Source organism: Carassius auratus, unplaced genomic scaffold (assembly GCF_003368295.1).
Source record: "Carassius auratus strain Wakin unplaced genomic scaffold, ASM336829v1 scaf_tig00214358, whole genome shotgun sequence".
Classification (NCBI taxonomy): Eukaryota; Metazoa; Chordata; class Actinopteri; order Cypriniformes; family Cyprinidae; genus Carassius; species Carassius auratus.
This window is the reverse complement of record NW_020527631.1, coordinates 363,095-382,480: the sequence shown is the minus strand read 5'-3', so window position 1 is coordinate 382,480 and position 19,386 is coordinate 363,095. Positions and strand designations below refer to the sequence as shown.

Here is a 19,386-nt window from a genome sequence, read left to right as displayed (position 1 = left end):
TTTCAATATAATTCAATATAGAACTTTTTGGAATGATATTTATTGTAATGCTATGCAAAATTTTACTTCAGTTGAACATGTTTCTTTTGAGATTTATACATTACTTTTATAGCAGATGGTAAACAAAAATACATGCTCTAAACGTACCGTAATCCAAATAAATATTTTCAAGATAGAAGTAAAATACGTAACGTTAACAATATACAACCCAGTTATTTAACGTAGGAAATAACAGTATGCCTTTGTAATAGCGCAGTATCACAATATTGTATACAGGCGCTCGCGATTATCATTTCACCTTGAAAAAAAACCTAATATGGTTTTTACATGCAATGCACATTTATGGCCACTTTGTGACAGTATTGTACGCTGAAAAAAAGTATTTGAAGGATAAAGAGATCTAAAATAATATACCAATGTACTTAAAAATTACATATTGGTATTATCATCTGTACTGGTTACCTTTCTATCAAACAATGAAGAGACTATATGAATAAAAAAATTAAATAATAATAATATACAAAACCAAATCTGTAGGCTATACTGAATGAATGAATCAAGTTTTCCCAGACAATTTAGTTTTGAATTTATGTATTTAATCCTTTTTTTAATCTTATATTACACTTAATAATTTTTACATTCCAACTTACACGTATTTTTGTATAAAACCGACAAATAGTAAAACAAAAAACAAAAACTTTACTTTAAAAAAAAATACGGGAGCACATTTTGTCGTAAAAGATTTCCAGCTTACTTGTATAGAACACCTCAAGCATCTTCAGAGTAAAGACTATATAATGAAAATAAAGAAAGGCTTCAATTATTTTTTTAAAAACTGAATTATGCCTCAAATATCAAAGATACATGAGCTCACTGTAAACATGTTCTCCTTCACTGACACCTGTAATGATCTCTGTGTCAGACTGAAGCACCAGAAACACCAGATCCAGAGCTCTCCTCCAGGCTTCAGTCTTCACTGTCACGTTATCATACACACCAACTCCATCTGCATCCCGTGATATGGCTTCTCCAGCTTTATAAAGTCTCATCTGATGTGCAATAGCCGTCCAAGCCTCTGATTTAGATACCACCGACCCGCTGTTCAGCATTAAAGTGGAGACGTAATCCATCCAGGCTTCAGCCATCAGCTCCAGCACCACACTTTCCTGTGGGTTCTCCATCTCTGTCTGCCTGGATTGATGAAGCTGCTGGATGCAAAGGAGTTCGGTGGCTCCTGCGCCGTGCAGCAACTTCCCATCTGTGAGCGCTTGGTGCAACCGATGAGCACAGCTCCAGAATTGATCCTCCAAGCTTTGTAATTTAGCAGATAAAGAGCTGCTTATGACTGCCGTGACCAGAGACGTGCTTGCACTCACAATGCTGACCGCGACTAAATCTTTTTTTCTACTGCAATCTCTCCATGGACTGACTGTAACACCCTGTCCCACGCAGTTCTCGTCAATCTGCGTGACGTATGAAACCATGATGGCGCCTGTGCGTGTGCTGAAGTCATTCAAAACGCTTCTTTTAACACCTTCGATTACCAAGACGTTTGCACCAAGAGTTCGGTCTTTGAGTTTCGCACCAGCCGTGCCGCTCGCAAGCACAACATCAATGCTGAACTCGTGCAGTTTTCTCAATGCATCCTCAATCCAACGCTCTTCCAGACTCACGCTTGACATGTTAGCACGATCTGTGATGTGCACGACATTCGCAGGCCTGTTGAAACCCATGTGGCGATACTTCTCGGACAAATCACCATTCACCAAAGCGATTTTTAGCGCCTGACCCTGAAGGTGCCGAACCACAGAGGCCTGTTCGACTGACAGCAATGTGACAAAGCCATGCAACACACATGATTTCTCCTCAGACATGCCTGGAATGAGGCACGTGACCAGCTTTTGAATATCCAAAGGTCTGTTTCGTGCATCTTCTGTGATTTTGGATTGCAACTTGCATGCTTGTAAAACTAAACGCATGGAGGAGTCGCATCCGTGGCTGACGGCTTGCGCTATTCCACTTACGTCATTCGGAGTTGTTTGTGTGTTTTCAGTCTGTAAATTAAAGTGTCTGCTGTGTTTGAGTTTTAACCTGAGATTCTGAGAGAGTCTAACATCCAAGCTTTGTGTCTCTGAGTCCTGATTTTCTGATTTAAGAGCTGAAGTAGGTTTGAGCTCCTTTAGTTTCTGGCAAGAAACTTCTTTCACACTTACAGCCGATTGTTTGCATACCTCCAAACACACATCTAATCCGTTCCTCATGGCTGTTTTGATATCCAACACAGTTATTCCTCTGTTTAGACACTCTAAAGCAACTCTACTCCAGACTCCGGCCAGAAACACCAGTGTGCCCGTCCCAGAGTGGAAGACCTTCTGCTGTGCCTGTACCATCTCATGTAGCAGTTGTCCGACTGAGCCGTCCAGCTCGATATGCTCAAGCAGACGGGAACAGGAGCTGACCAACACCGCATCCCCGGCGTCTTCATCTTGGATGAACTTGGGCCGTTTGTTGGGGCCCAGAAAGCTATGTGTGGTGGCAGCTATGGCCTCTAACTGCTGGAGTCCAATGTGGCAGCGCTGAGCGACAGTGGCACTTCCAGACATCTGTGAATAAGGAATAATGAGATGCTGGTTAGTTATCATTTAGCTGTGTGTTCTGATAGGGTTTGACTGCAGGCAGAAGGAAACAAACATGGTAATTAACCATATAGAAAATAAAAGATAATAGATTAATTAATTCATTAATTTATTAGATAAATTAGTCACCCCCAGATAATGTAGTCCTTAATTCATTTTTTTTTTAATCAATAAATTTTTGGGATATTTTTGTAATCCTTTCTTTGACTTAATTTATAATTATAATGTATATTTTACATGTATTTTTAATATAAAAAAAGAAACAGGCAAAAATGTAAAAAATAAAATAAAATTCCAACTTCCATGTTCTATTCTATTTAGTTTTATTTAAAATTTTATTTTTTTCACAAACGTTATGTAAATATTTAGGACAGCACACATATATTGTTATTAATTCAATAGATTATATTATTAATTATTTATTATTTAGATGTGCGTTGTGAAAAGGTTGAGCAGAAGGAAAAACAACGCTAAATGCAATACATTTTAAAATGCATATACTTACTTTTAAAAGTTAGTATTTATTTTGCTATCCTAAATATGTTAGCAGAAAAGCGTCTGTGATATATTCCATTCAAACTTGACAATATTTTCTCAGTTACTTTTTTTTTTCTTGAACATTGTTTTGTATGATGAATTATTGGTTGCCGAGATCATGAAACCTTCAAAATGTAACATTTCTATTGTAATTGTAATATTCTTTAAATCTACACTTAATGTTCAATGTAAAATATGGGCCCCGAAAAAAAAAAAAAGATAAGGAAAAATTATTTCTGATGGTTTTAAGACATACTGTAAAGTGAAATACAGTACCAGTGACAAACATAAACACTTTATATCTGACACTGAGAAATGTATAGTCTTACAGTACTCTATATAATTCAAATTATCTTTTCATAATAAACAGGTAATAAACAGGAAAATAACAGTTTTAATGTTGCAACCTTTAAAGCTTGATTATCGAAGTGTTAGCCTATTATTAAGCTCAACTCACTTCAAGTTTTTGTGTTCTCATCTGTCAGTCAGTAGGCCTACCGTAAGATCAATCATATTTGTATTTTAAGCCCCTTTTAATATATTATATAATATATATTTATGTGGACGCTTCACATACTTTTCACATTGATTATTGTATTTAGATTACATGCATAAAATATGCATAAATCAAGTTGACAAACGCATCAAAAGCTGCTATATTAGATAAAATGAATCTTTCTGTAGGTTATGCGCTCTTACTAGCAAATTAGCTTCTGTAGAATTTGTATGCAGGCAAAACAAAGCATTCAATCTGTCTGGGTATCATTTGGATCACATTTCAAGTCGAATTTGGCTCATATATCCCAACGCTGTCGTATAATCAAACCGAGTCTACAAACCTTCACCGTTGAGCTGCATTGTTTACGTAGTGGGTCCATATTCTGAAATGCGCGTGCGCACTGCACTACCACTACGCTTGCTACGGACTCGTTGCTAAGAGACGAACGCCAAAAGACGCAAACTGTCAACGACTATGACACGCCTCACCCGCTCATGTTTGATTGGTAGACTTCGTACTAGAAAGAGAGGCTACACCTGCTATTGGATCAATCTGCTGTCGATCACTCAGAAGCTACGCCCATCCAAACACGCTCAAGGAGACCAACGGCACAACTTGACAGCATTTCATCCTCTTGTTTACTAAAACATTTTACGCACGCTGCGTAGCTGTGGTTTGATTCTGCTCAAACTGTCGAGATGGTAAGTAAAGGTTAAGTTACTTGTAAAACTTCGAATGACGAATGAATTAATGTTTGCTGAAACGTAAGAAGAAAATATACAATGTTTGTTAGCCTAAGCTGTTAGCTTGTTGGCGTTATTGTTATGGAAACCAGAGACAGCCATTAGTCAAGTCAAGTCACCTTTATTTATATAGCGCTTTAAACAAAATATATTGCGTCTAAGCAACTGAACAACATTCATTAGGAAAGCAGTGTGTCAATAATGCAATATGACAGTTACAAAATGACATTAGCTTCATTTGTCGAGATGTAAGTTCGCAGTTCGCTTGTTTAATTTATATAATGGATAAAACACTTTTATTGAGGTAAACATAGAAAGTGTTATTCTCTACAGTAAGTTATATGTGCTTGTTTGAATCTAATTAACTGAACTTAAGTATTGTACATCTACGTGATTATGAAACTAATCCAGCTCTTAAAATCTCCCACCAAATACAGATTAACCTGTGAATAACTTTAAGTAACTGTGATTTAATTAAGTAAACTGTATTTATCCATGCAGGAGAAGAAAATGCATTGTTGCAGGAGCAAAATAGTACTGATATATATATATATATATATATATATATATATATATATATATGATAGGATATTATGTATTTGAAAAAAAATGTATAGCCTGAATGCACTGTAAATCGCTTTGGATAAAAGCGTCTGCTAAATGCATAAATTATATGTGTATATATATATATATATATATATATATATATATATATATATATATATATATATATATATATATATATATATATATATATATATATATATAATTGTTATTGTTATTATATATATAAGGTAACTTCGAACAAAACTCAATAAACAGTAAGAATATAATAATAATAATAATAGTAAATAAATAAATAATGTAATAATAGGAAAATAAAGGATTATATAACTTTTTAAAACAAACACAATTGATCTAAATCAAATTATTTTCTGTATTTTTTTATTTTTTATGTATTTTATGTATTTATTTTTAACTTTTATTATTTTTAACTTTATTTTTTTATATTTCATTTAAATGCATCCCTTTATTTTTGTATTTTATTTATTCGTATGTAAATTTATTTCCATATTTACTCATTTATGCATTTATTTATTTAACTTTTCTGTGTGCAACATGGAAAAGAGCGAGGTGGTGCTTGCGGAGCTCCAGTGCTTTGAGAGATCAAATACAGATGCTTTTATAAGAAATAAGAAACCCATGCTAACACCCCCTGGTGGAAGAACGGTTTGAATCTCTCTTTCTGCTTTTATTTCCAAGGCTTCCAGCTTCAGGAAACCCAGTGCCACGACAAACCAGCGGAAGAGAGCAGGACCCAAACCTGAACTGACAGAGGAACAGAGGCAGGAGATCAAAGAGGCGTTCGATCTGTTTGACACTGACGGGTCTGGAAACATAGATGTAAAGGAACTGAAGGTAAAAAGGGTTAGAGACCTGTAGCCCTAATGTTATATTAGACAAAGGCCCGGAGAAAACATCTAAACTAAATCTAAGAATGACTTAATCATAAAATCCCATCTGAGTCACTAATCTTACTACTTACTTACTTTGCTTCAAAAGGTCTTTATTAACCCCCTGGAGTCGTGTTGGAGCACTTTATTTGATGGATGGATGCACTTTATTTTGCTTTAAAATCCTGACCCCCATTTACTGCCATTATAAAGCTTTGAAGAGCCTGAATATTTTTAAATATAGCTCTGATTGTATTCATCTGAAAGAAGTCATCTAGACCTTGGATGGCTTGAGGATGAGTGACTCATGGGGTAATTTTCATTTTTGGGTGAACTGTCCCTTTAAGATGTTTTTAACTTTAAACTGTTGCCTTCTGGCCAAAGTATCAATCCATAATAACGCATCCTCCAGTGAAAAAGTTTTCTTTTAGCTTTTTTTAATTGTACGTTTTCTGAAATTTTATGTTTAATATCAAAATGAATTAAATGTAATTAAATATGCAGTAAATATTAACATTGGATCAAAGCCAGGTTAAAAAATTTTATTTTGTTGAAATAATATTAGAGTTGAAAGTTTTTACAGATGGGATTTTAAATCGCTCTTCTTATCACTCCATAAATCAGATAATTCTGCCAACAGCTAGAAAAAAAAATACATTTTCATAATTTTTATGGTGTATAAAAATATGTATAAAATCAAGAGAATTATATATAAATAAAACATTGTTTATTTGACAGTAGTGTTTTGCCTTGATAGTTAAAGGTATAAAAATGTTAATAATGTGAATCCATTCAAAAACAGCATGTGTCCAAACACACTGGTACAAACTGTATGCTAACTGAGTAATTGACTTGTTGCCTTAGGTTGCCATGCGAGCTCTGGGGTTTGAACCAAAGAAAGAAGAGATAAAAAAGATGATCGCTGATATTGATAAAGAAGGGTCGGGCATAATTAGCTTCAATGATTTCCTTTCTATGATGACACAGAAAATGGTAAGTTTGCAAGCCGAATGATAACATAACCAATCAGACAATGATCTTGCCACATATGCAAACCTCAGCTATTTACATGGAAAATAATGTCAATAAAGTATCAGAAAAGAAAGTTTCAAGATGACAAGGAATTTGATATAAATTTATCTGATAGCGAGATAAATTCATTAAAATCGGAATTAATTTAATAGCGAGACATCGAAAGAATTGTTTACGGTTGCCAAGCAGCGTCTGTTTTTACAAAAGCTCCAAAGTGGCTTGTCCAATCAGAATTTCAATTTGAAACGAACTATTTTATAAAGTAATTTCTTTTTAACAGTTTTAAATAATCTGAAGTTTGTCATCAAATTCAAAACAAAAAGCAATCAAATGTTGAAATACCTTTTATTTGTAAAGTATTCAATAGATAAGCCAAAAATAAGCTTTACCACATGGTTATGTAATATATAAAAGGTTTATTTGTTCATATTTTCAGAAAAAATAGCAATCTTGATGCGGTATACCATTAGTGAGACATAAATTACTCGGACTGTAATTTTGGTCATACTGTAAATATCATGAAAATATTAATAAAGTTAACATGTAATAAACAGGAAAATAAGTGTTAATGTTGCAACATTCATCGATTTTGAAAATACTCTACTGAAGAAAATTGGGAATATAAAATATTTTTTTATTAAGAATCTGAAATTTGGTATGTTAAGTTTAAAATAAAAAGAGAAAAGCAATCAAATGAAATGAAAATACCATGTATTTGAGTATTTAATGCAATAATAGATTTTCACGTGGTTATGGAATATATAACAGTGTTATTTTAGTATCTTTAAAATACTATTATAGTTTTTATTTAAAAAAAAAAAATCAGTCTGTTTTAAGTTTTTATATTTTATTGTCACCTTAGTTTATTAAATATTTTTTATATTTCTCTTTTCGTTTTCATTTTAGTAAAAGGTTAGGTTAGGAATTTTTGGTGCATTTTTGTCATTTTCAGTTGTTTTTGTTTGTATATAAAAAATTATATATATATATGTATATGTATATGTATATGTATGTATATGTATATATATACAGTGGGGATCGAAAGTTTGGGCACCTTTGCAGAATCTGTGAAAATGCAAGTAATTTTCAAAAAATAAGAGAGATCATACTAAATGCATGTTATATTTTATTTAGTACTGTCCTGAGTAAGATATTGTACATAAAAGATATTAACATTTAGTCCACAAGACAAAAAAAATGCTGAAATTATTAAAATAACCCCACTCAAAAGTTTGGGAACCCTTGGTTCTTAGTGCTGTGTTCTGTTACCTGATGATCCACAGCTGTCTTTCTGTTTTGTGATGGTTGTGCATGAGTCCCTTGTTTGTTCTGAACAGTTAAACTGAGCAGCGTTCTTCAGAAAAATCTTTAAGGTCCTGCAGATTCTTCAGTTTTCCAGCATCTTTGCATATTTGAACCCTTTCAAACAGTGACTTTATGAATTTGAGATACATCTTTTCAGACTGAGGACATTTGAGGGACTCAAACAAAACTATTTAAAAAGATTCAAACATTCACTGATCCTCCAGAAGGAAACTAGATGCATTAAGAGCTGGGGGGTGAAAACTTTTGAACACGATGAAGATGGCCAAATTTGTCTTATTTTGTTGAAATATAATTTTTTTTTCCATTTAGTTCTGCCCTTCGTAAGCAAGAGAAGATACTTGTATGTTTCCCGGTACACAAATTAAGTACAATTTACCTTGATCTTCAAATTGCAAGAGTTTTCCCCCCCCAGCTCTTAATGCATCTAGTTTCCTTCTGGAGCATCAGTGAATGTTTGAATCTTTTTAAATAGTTGTGTTTGAGTCCCTCAAATGTCCTCAGTCTGAAAAGATGTATCTCAAATTCATAAAGTCACTGTTTGAAAGGGTTCAAATATGCAAAGATGCTGGAAAACTGAAGAATCTGCAGGACCTTAAAGATTTTTCTGAAGAACGCTGCTCAGTTTAACTGTTCAGAACAAACAAGGGACTCATGCACAACCATCACAAAACAGAAAGACAGCTGTGGATCATCAGGCAACAGAACACAGCACTAAGAACCAAGGGTTCCCAAACTTTTGAGTGGGGTTATTTTAATAATTTCAGCCATTTTTTTGTCTTGTGGACTAAATGTTAATATCTTTTATGTACAATATCCTACTCAGGACAGTACTAAATAAAAAATAACATGCATTTAGTATGATCTCTCTTATTTTTTGAAAATTACTCCTATTTTCACAGATTCTGCAAGGGTGCCCAAACTTTCGATCCCCACTGTATATATACATACAGTGGGGCTCGAAATAAATATATATATATATATATATATAATACATTTTATTATTGTTTTAGTCATTTTAGTACATCAAGTTAAACTGAATTAAGATTAGAAATGTTGTCTTGGCAACTAGATGAATTTTTTTTTTTAAATATTTTATATTAATTTGTAAAATCAAAATATTTTGGAGTTTAAATTTTAGTATCAGGTTTAGTTAACTATAATAACCATTTATTTGTTTAAATTTCCAGCAAAAATAAAAGTCTTGATGCTGTCTGGCGTTGCTGTGATATAGAGTTGCCCATACTGAGATTTGGGTCATAAATCCCACTCCCACACTGAGTTTAGCTGCGTGTCATTTATCTTTAACAACAGAGTGAGAAGGACTCGAAAGAAGAAATCCTGAAAGCTTTCAGGCTATTCGACGACGACTGCACTGGCAAAATCTCTTTCAAAAATCTCAAGCGAGTAGCCAAAGAGCTCGGGGAGAACCTCACGGACGAAGAGTTACAGGTGCGTCTGGTTCCAAATGTGGGGAAATACACAGAAAGAGGATGTTCCTTCGTGTGAAACATCTCAGATGAATCTGCGTCTCTCCTAAGTCAGTGGGTAGTGGATGACATAAGATCAGATAAGATCCCTCATCACGGAGCAGCAGCTGACACTGTTAGGAAACACTGCACTGTAACAACATGTTTTTGACAATTACTTTGTAACATCATTGTGTCTTGGTTCTTTTTTTGGAACAGGAAATGATCGATGAGGCCGACAGAGATGGTGACGGAGAGATTAATGAGCAGGAGTTTCTACGGATAATGAAAAAGACCAGTCTGTACTGAATCACTAAAACTATTATTTCTATAAGCCTTTGTTTTGTGTTGCTTTCTTTTCTTTTCTCTTTACAAGGTTATAAAAACATTTTAATCTATACATGTTTTGTACAGTATCAAATAAAAATGTATTTGCATCTGTGTGGTCCGTCTCCACATAATGACCAGGCCCAAAAGTGAACAATGGATGAGAATAAACATACATATATTACATAAAAATATTTAAAAATATAAGATATCCTTTTAAGGCTAGTTTTAAGGCTACTAAGAACCAAATTTATTGGGTGTTTGGCCATTAAAACTTCATCTTCTTCACCATTTTTGTAATAAAAACACATTCATATAAAATTTGAATTATGAATGCGATTGGGAATGTCCATTTTACACTAGAAAGTAATGAGCCAAATAATGTTACAAAAAAAAAAAAAAAAAAAAAAACTTGTAGGAGTGCTTTACCCATAGAGACTTAGGAGATTATAGTAATTGTTACAACAGATTTATTTTGATGATTATTTTAGTAATAGTATTGTTTTTAAACTTTAACAGAACATTGCAGACTAACGTGAAAATACAATAAAATATAGAAATTAAAACAGCATAGATAGAGGGCTTCAGTATATCGGACTAGCTCCTTTTGTGTAATATAAATTATTATTATATGCAATTATATCAAATTAAAGAAAACAACATCAGTATACTCATGGCACCACAAACCACAGTCATATGTTAAATTCTAAAGACTTTGTTTAAAACTAAGTAAACTCACTAAACAAATACAGTTCAAACATAAGTTCATTGCTGGAACTGTACAGAGACCTCATCTCAGTTTAGGAGGACTTCGGTCAAATCAAGTCACATTATTGGCTGCCTTCTTACTTTAGTCTTATGTATGACCAAACTGAAAAAAAAAAAAATAATGAAGAACTTCCTCCAGAAACAAATTGAATGTGGGAATTTGTCCACCAATGGAAAACTTGTGTTAAAAATCAAATATAACACAAGAGTTGATAGAGGAAAGTAGGATGAAACAAAGGTCAAACCAAGAGAGTTCTGAACTGGAAAACACCTCATTGCCAAACATGCACTTTTTTTTTTTTTTTTTTTTTTTTTTACTCTGCCACAAATACATTAAAACCTAACAAAACGGACATTTTAATAAGTTATTAGGGAAAAAAACTTGTGTTAAAGTGTAATAAAAAAAAAAAAACAGTCATCATTTGCACACCCTCATGTCATTCCAAATCTGTGTGCATTTATTCATTTCTGCTAAACACAAAATAAGATTATTTTGAAAAATGTTGGTAACCAAACAGTTTAGTTATTAACATTCTTCAAAAAAATCTTCTTTTGTGTTCCAGAGAAAGACATACATACCCGTTTGGAACAACATGAAAGTGAGTAAGTGACTGATTTTTCATTAAAAGTCTTTTAAGATATATTTTAGAAAAATGAAAAGTGAAAGAAATCTGTATGTGTATGAGAAAAAATTGCTGTAAAGCTGGTGCCTATGTTTGTAGATAGGGCCCAGAGGATGAGAGGGGCAGAGAATGACATTTTGCGATTATGACAAACCCCCCATACAACCAATAATGCTATTTTAAAACATAAAAATGCGAATTCTGTTGTAGGATTGGCCAGTCTTGAAGACGTCCACAATTTCCTTTTCAAAGGAACTGTAGAGATATACTGTAGACATTCTGTGGCTCTATACATGTATTAGTCACTATATATTAGTCAGTATATTAGGTATCAGATCAGTGCATTTGGTCTTAAAGTGACAGCAGCCTTATAAACCTGCTGCTGTTTGATAAACATTAAATGTTTATTAAAAGAAAATAAAAGAGCGAGAGAGATAATCAGCTCTTGACAGATTCATTTTTGTAGCTTTAATAAAAATCAATGTATATTTCATTTATACCGTTGTATTTTACATTCGATTACTTTATTCAGTTTCTGTAGTATTTCTCACCTGAATAATACTGTTAGACACATTTGAAACATGTCAAGCACTGTTTACTTCATTTTGTTCTTTTGTATTTATTTGTTCTATTTCTTGTCATTTGTTTCTTTGAGCTTAAGAACTTTTTGCTTATATTAGTTGCCAACAAATTTTACTATTTAGATAACTTGCAAAATACAGTCTTAAAAACATCATTCTGTAGTTTCATATGCACGACAACAGATGTCTATGGTGAGTCTGTTCAGACAGTAAATGTGTCTAAAGGCCTGTGAGAGCAGAAACATTCGAGACCATCGTACCACCAACTATGACTCAACCGCCGTGACAGAAATGAATGATATTTTAATGAAATGACTGAACACAAACCCTAATGACTAAGGCATCAGTAAAAGTGATTTTGCTCTTTATGTGTGAAAGTGAAGCCGCATTAGACGCACTGCACCCCCTAAACCCCTAATAGAGGCTGACGAATCTTCACGGCGACCCACTAAAGTGAGATTTTCCAGAAGTCAAAAATAATTAAAAGTTCATAAACAGGAAGTTATTTTTCCAGGCTCTCAAAGGCGTTGGCGGATCTGCTTGCATCAAGCTGAAAGTTTGTTTTCAAGTTTCAGACACTAAAAATTCTAAATGGAAAATAGGAAATGGTAAAGCGATTTGCGTCAAGGTGTCAGAATTTTATCGGTGTCTCCGCATCTGAAGGTCGGATTGCGTGGCGTATGGGTTTGATAACAGGCCGGAATGTGTCCGTCTATAACGTTTTTTAGTGCAACAGATTTTTTTTGTTCCAAAAAAAATCATTTTTTTTTGTACCAAATAATCTACGTTAACTGCTTATTGACGGATTAAATGTTTTCTCTTAAAAGTTTATGAATCACAAACAAGAAAACAGCACCAGACTGATGTGATTTTACTCAAATCAGAGCTATAATGGTGTCTCAAGAATTTTATTTTATTTTTTCAAAAATTGTGAAACAGTTTGGACACTGTTGGCTTTTCTGTATAATATTTTTGATGTACCTTGTTTGAATAAAGTAGAACTAATGCAGCTAATGACTTTAAATATTTTAATTTGGGGAATTTGTACTTTAATGTACTTTCACTGAGCACTTCTGAAACTGGACACTTGTCATCATTTATTTTACATTACATATTTTACATATTAGATTAAAAAATTTAAGTTTTATTCTTTATATTTTTATGTTGACCTTCAACCTCCCCACTTAAAAAAAATAATAAATAAATAATAATAATAATAATAATAAAAATTCATATGTTTTAGCTAGAACAGTCGATACATACATTTCATTGTATACAGATTATGGTGTTTCAACATGATACCCTCATAAAACTGCTATTTTTATTATAGTACCATATAAATACAATGTAATATGAAAATAGTACCGGTACCAACAAATAATATAAGAGTACAATTTAACAAAATAACGGTATCATATGATTATACCATAGTGTCACTTCCGTTTTCATAGCAATTGCTTTTATATGGTACTTATGTCCAAAAAACATGCTTAACGCATTATGATTTTTCTGTAATAGTTCAGTACCATGATACAGCCACAGTACTTGTTTTATAAGTGCACTGACCCCGTTTTTCCCCCTAATTAGCTGTTTATCTAACGAATAACCTTTAAAGACACAAAGTAAAGGCAGATTGTTCTCAGAAATCTCCCCGAGCAGTGCAAGCGTACCCTGCGTGATCTTATGCCCCACTCTTATAGGAAAATTTGCTTTGAACTCACAAATAATACTCCCACATATGGGCCTCTGGACAGGAAATTGTGTTTTGTTTCCTCTAAATCACTGCATTTCCAAAACAACGTTGTTTTTCAGAAGCGGCCATCTGTTAACTCCTAAATGCCAAGGAAATGTCACTGTTTCAGATATGATAAATAAAGAGTTAATTGAGTGCGAGACCCTTTTAGTTTTCAGTCAGAATGCAAAACCGATCGGACGATAAAGAGCTCAGGCTCACGGCATCAACTGGCAGGTAAACAAGACTATTTTGATTGCTCTCTGCTTTGTTTTGAATCAGTCACTGAAACTGATGTCAACCAGCTGATCTGCCTAAGCTGATTTACTCAGTGCCATGTAGTGTATGCACTCATGTGTTTATGCATGTTTATTCAGGTAAAGTGTTAATTGCAGTGAAAGGTGTGCTGTTTATTCTGAATATTGATGTACCTGTGGGACACAGAAAGGGCGTGACTGACTCACTGAAAGTGAAATGACAGTACCTGAGAGAAGGAGCACCTACGTCACCTGTAGACGTCAAAGGTTTTTTTTTTTTTTTTTGACAGTAAAAAAAGAAAAAAAAAATGTAGAAGCAGCTTAGGTGGTCAGCCAGCTAAATCATTGCATTATTACTGAGACATTATTGCTGCAAACAACTTCTTCTTTTTTTTTTTTCATTCGCATGATATCAAACCAAAAACTCTGTGATTTCGGGAGTGTGCCTGTGTTTATGATTTTATATGATTATAGAAATTACTGGTTATTTGTTCAAAAATAATTCCTTTATTTAAATTAAATAATGAATTTCATTGAATTATTTATTTCCATATCATAGTTCGCATCTAAAGGTGATGATACACGGGGCAACTTTTTGAGCAATGTTTTCATCAACGGTTAACCGGGTGAGACCCAGGGCCCACGACCGATCTAAAGTGTCCAGATAGAAACTGTTGACCATTCTCAATGGGAAGGTGCCCAAGCAACATTGCCCTGTGTATCATCAACTTAAGCCCTTTCATTGTAAATTTTACAGTAAGAGTAGCCTACTTTTTGATTACTTTTCTTAATTTCTAACAAACGTTTTTCAACTGTTAATCATTTTTAAACATTTAAACCATGCAGCGTTAACCTTACAGTATTCAACACCAATTACTATCTATCTATAACCTTGCTGTGTTAGGCTAACTGAGACTTGTCATTTGCACTTACATATTGTTGCTCTTTTGTTAGTTTTGATTGCTTCTATTGTCCTATGTATATATATATATATATATATATATATATATATATATATATATATATATATATATAAATGTATATATAAAATAAATAAATATATAAAATGTATTTATTTATTTATTCCACAGAATTTAAATATTTATACACAGTACACACACACATATATATATGTACTGTGTATAAATATTTAACTTCTGTGGAATAAATAAATAAATAAATTTTATATATTATTATTATATTATATTATATTATTATTTTAATATAAATATATAAAATATTTGTGAATTAGTGCCTTTTTAGGTAATGATTCTAGTGAATTACGTAAGGTATACTGGAATGCCCTTTTAAGGGATGTGACATTTCAGTTTCGTCAAGGGCAGTTGTGTACTTTCTAGAAAAAGTCAAATACCGTTTTAAATATCATGACAACCTATTTGTGTCATCAACATCATGGCACCAAAATCTCCAAAAAGAGAAGTAGGACACAAGGAGCCACATGCTCCATAGCAAAGCGTATAAATGTACCTCTATTCCCAGCGCACACACAGCCAGACTGGCCGTCCCCCGCCCACATTACCCTGTCTTCCTGTGTGCTTACCGTAATATCCGCAAAATCGACATGTGTCTTGTTCTCGGTCTGAATAAGCCGGAAAACTGATTCACCTGTGTCCTCACACATGCCCCCAATATCAGCCGCTTCAGCCGCAGCTGCCTTCAGCTGGCTTCGGTCTGGATCCACAGTGCCACCGGAGGTTGTTGTGTCTGCGTGTTTGATGCTCTAGAGAGAGAGAAAGTGAAAAAGAGAAAATTTACAGTCAACTCTCAACCTACTACTTGCACACAGCAAGCTTCATGCTAATGTATAGAAAAAGGCCCACGTATAGAACAGAAAATGCAACAATATGATTCACGTGATGAACATACTCTCAAGCAATAAGCAAAATACTGAAATGCTCACGTAATTACTTAAAAACACCCCTCACATAACTCAACTGAACATTTTAAGTCTCTGTAGGTGAATTAAGGCATTACAGAAAGTCTTGAGACAGTTATAAACATTATAAAGTTATAAAATTGTTTAAAAATAAATGAATTTGTATTTGGATGCATTCTGGTCTCTAGGTCGGTGGTGTTCTTCCAGTCACTTGGGCTTATCAAAGATGACTTGAAAAAAAAAAAAAAAAAAAAAAAAAAAAAAAAAACACCTATGAATATATTAAAATGAAGTAATAAAATAACTAAAAATGCAACATTTAGGGACCAAATGAATTTTTGGGTTACCAAATTGATTTTGATTTTAATACAAATAACATGGTGATTTAAATTGCATAAGATATGTTTTTCCAGTTGTATATATATAAATTAGTTGCAGTTGAATGCTTTCATATTTCTGTTTTGAAATTACATCTATGCCTGTTTGTAAATAAAATGTTGAATTGATTATGGTTCACTTGGTCAGTTAACAGTTTGGACTCATATACTAAACAATAACTATTTTTGTAAGATATTTAGTTTTTAGAATTTTTATATATTATATATATAACAGTTCTTGGTTCATTTTGATTCAGATGATAATGGCTGCTTCATATTTTACAGTTTTGTGCATTTTTGCTTCCTTTAATCATGTCTTGGCCTTTACCCCTTAAGGATGCAATATTCTTCTAAGCACTTAAGGGATCTGCTCTTATGTTGTTAAAGTTTGGTTAAGAAATTCATAATAAACATGAATTACTTATATTAATTATGATGTTTTGTTGAAATATGTGAAATGTTTGGTTCATTTAAATTGATACACGTATTATGGATAAGTTTGTGAGTCATGAAATGAAGTACAAAGAAGCAAAGAAACGAGGGAACATTAATTACGGTGTTAAGTCACACTAGTAGGCCTACAGTATGCTAAACAACAGTGTTTCTTTTTACTATTGTTTGAAATCCAGCTGCTGATTAAACAAAAAACATTTGTACAACTCTCATTTTAATCATTTTATATATATATATATATATATATATATAATAGTTTTTTTTAAACACTGTGGCAGGGTTATGTCAATTAATGTATTCACATGAATTAACATCATTCTATCAATATTTTTTGATTATTATTTATTTAACCTAAGAGTTATTTTATACCATATTTACACATATTTGTGGCACAAAAGCACTTTTGACGTGGCATTTAAGTGTCTTTACACAGACTGAATGTATAGGATGAATGAATGTTCTGTTATTAATAACCTTGCATATCAACACAACAGTGTACGTCAGTCGTGCATATTTAGTCTATTATTTAACTCAACTGTACGCTACATCTTAATTTGAGTGTGAAAAATCTGTCAAATGAAGGAGATCTGACTCATGCACTGATTTAAAGTATAAGTACTGTTACATCTCTGCAAGTAAAAAAAAAAAAAAAGTAATTAAGTAAAAGTACAAGGTTGTCTTCTCAAAAGATGCTCAGAGTGCTAGGTACTTTTAGCTGTTGATATTTAATGAATTGTTCAAACCCACTAAATCAAAATCAGAAATCCACGTAGAAAATGGAATATAGCAATTGAAACATAACTTTGCTTTCCATGTCTTACGTAAAAACACTTACAGCAAGTGAAAAATATCTACATACTATATATACTTCTATCTAAATTTATACAGATATTGATGAAAATAGAGTTTCAACGAGTCCAAAACACATACAAATTCCATGAAGCACAACAAATGTATTTGTTAAAAGAGAAAACACACCGGGACATTTAACTGCACATCACATTTAGACATTATCAGTAGGTCCTGCTTGCAATCATAATGCAACAGACGGGTCTATAGAAATCAATACTTTAAATAAAAGAGTTATTGAGCTGTTGTTTATTACACACAGGCTCTGATCTACAGCAGTGCTAGCTCAACGCAAAAGCACCCTCAGTGAAAAAGCTGTAATAACAGCACATTGGCAACAGATTTGGCCAACTCTCCAGTGTGTATTTGTGACTGTACTCTGGAGAGCTTCACAGAAGAGGTCAGCCTAGGTGGGCCACTTTCAGCTGTGGCCCCCAATTTAAATTCTTATTCTTACATTTTAAAAATAAAAGATCAATAGAATTACCCATGCAGATTTATTTTCATGACCTTTTTTGATCATTAATAACCAAAGGTACCAACAATTCTGACCACATCTGTAGGACCTGACAATGTTACAGGTGTTTATTATTCATAAAAAAAACCATGAAACACGACTACTGCACATGTAAAGCAAGATTCACTATAAACAGACATCTCAACCATAGATTTTATATCATGTAGACAAAAAAACCCATAAAAATTATGTAAAGGGTTAATGGCCAGTTTTCCCTCCAATTGTCCTACATAACACTTTTAATATTTTGTGTGATCATGAAAATTTGATTGTGTGTTTAAAAGCAGCAGGAATATTTTGAGTGAAAAAATTAAATAAATAATGAACAAAATCATTGTCATAGTTCCGAGGTTCTCTGCTAAGCAGCATTGTCAGTTATGTGTAATTTAGACACAGATGAGTCAACGGATGTCAAGCAGTAAAAGTATAGAGCTGTAAAATGAATGTGGTGAGAAATGTTCAGACCGAGATCTTTTTCTCATTTTGAATTTTTGTTGTTACTTTCAGGTTTTCATAACGTTTTTTTTTTTTTCCATAGCAAAGCTATGTATTGTACAATAAACAAATAACTTAAAAATAGATTTCAATAAATATATTTAGAATTTTTAATAAATCAAGTGAGATAATATTTTTTGTTGTAATTTTGCATTATTTTCAAAGCTATGTATTATAGTACAATGCACAAGTTAATAAAAAATACATGTCAATAAATATATTAATATATTTAAGAAATCATACAAGGGAAGTAAAACCTTTATATTTATTTTGTAATTATTGCGTTTTTGCTTTCATAGTTTCATAATTATTTAACTATGTATTGTACAGTATGCAAATAAATGTACATATAAATTATAATAAATATATTAATGTATTTTAATAAAACATATAAATGAAAAAAAACCATCCATTTATTTATTGATTTTTTTTTATTTATAAAAGTTGTATTTAAGGGGTCATGGCATGAGAAACCAAATTTCCCTATATATCTTTTGACATAGAAGAGGTCTTTATGCTTTTAATGTAATAACTATTTTTAAAACAGTAATGCATGTGCAATGATTTTAGCTGACTATAAAAGTTGGCTGTTACACTGACCTCTTTTAAGGGAAAACACCTCAAAACGACTGTTCCACTCAGAGAATGAGAAACAGGCTGGGAAAAAGGTCATAAATCACTCATTTTTTGTATGTTTTCCATCCAAAAAACTTTAGTAATATTATAACATTATTAGGGAACACACACAAAACATGTCATGACCCCTTCAAATGATTAAATCGTGTAATCTAAGAAGGCTTTCACACCAGCACTTTTG

The 19,386-nt window shown here is 32.7% G+C and overlaps 2 protein-coding genes across 5 annotated transcripts; one reads left to right on the top strand and one right to left on the bottom strand.

Moving 5' to 3' along the window:
* Positions 1 to 2: 2 nt before the first annotated feature.
* Positions 3 to 16,011, bottom strand: LOC113091904 (Bardet-Biedl syndrome 12 protein). Of its 4 annotated transcripts, none has more exons than XM_026257581.1 (2): positions 15,543 to 16,011; positions 3 to 2,603 (listed from the first exon to the last, which is right to left on the bottom strand). In XM_026257581.1, exons 1-2 carry the CDS (start codon positions 15,621 to 15,623, stop codon positions 855 to 857), a joined length of 1,830 nt encoding a protein of 609 aa, XP_026113366.1. In that variant the 5' UTR covers positions 15,624 to 16,011; the 3' UTR covers positions 3 to 854. The 4 variants fall into 4 exon arrangements, with proteins under 4 accessions (XP_026113366.1, XP_026113369.1, XP_026113368.1 ...); XM_026257584.1 differs by having other exon boundaries at positions 4 to 2,603; positions 15,608 to 16,010; XM_026257583.1 differs by lacking the exon at positions 15,543 to 16,011 and adding an exon at positions 3,873 to 4,006 and having other exon boundaries at positions 4 to 2,603.
* On the top strand, positions 4,225 to 10,027 carry LOC113091905 (caltractin-like). Its single transcript, XM_026257585.1, has 5 exons — positions 4,225 to 4,373; positions 5,679 to 5,834; positions 6,734 to 6,862; positions 9,539 to 9,676; positions 9,913 to 10,027. The coding sequence occupies exons 1-5, from the start codon at positions 4,371 to 4,373 to the stop codon at positions 10,000 to 10,002; spliced, it is 516 nt and encodes a 171-aa protein (XP_026113370.1). The 5' UTR covers positions 4,225 to 4,370; the 3' UTR covers positions 10,003 to 10,027.
* Positions 16,012 to 19,386: the final 3,375 nt, after the last annotated feature.

Bases quoted from the DNA above. Each gene is read 5' to 3' on its own strand.
- LOC113091905 (XM_026257585.1), top strand. The intron at 6,863-9,538 runs GTAAGTTTGCAA...CTTTAACAACAG, and splicing joins CTATGATGACACAGAAAATG to AGTGAGAAGGACTCGAAAGA. The intron at 9,677-9,912 runs GTGCGTCTGGTT...TTTTTGGAACAG, and splicing joins TCACGGACGAAGAGTTACAG to GAAATGATCGATGAGGCCGA.
- LOC113091904 (XM_026257581.1), bottom strand. From the start codon at position 15,623: ATGTGTGAGGACACAGGTGAATCAGTTTTCCGGCTTATTCAGACCGAG. The intron at 2,604-15,542 runs GTAAGCACACAG...CCTTATTCACAG, and splicing joins TCGATTTTGCGGATATTACG to ATGTCTGGAAGTGCCACTGT.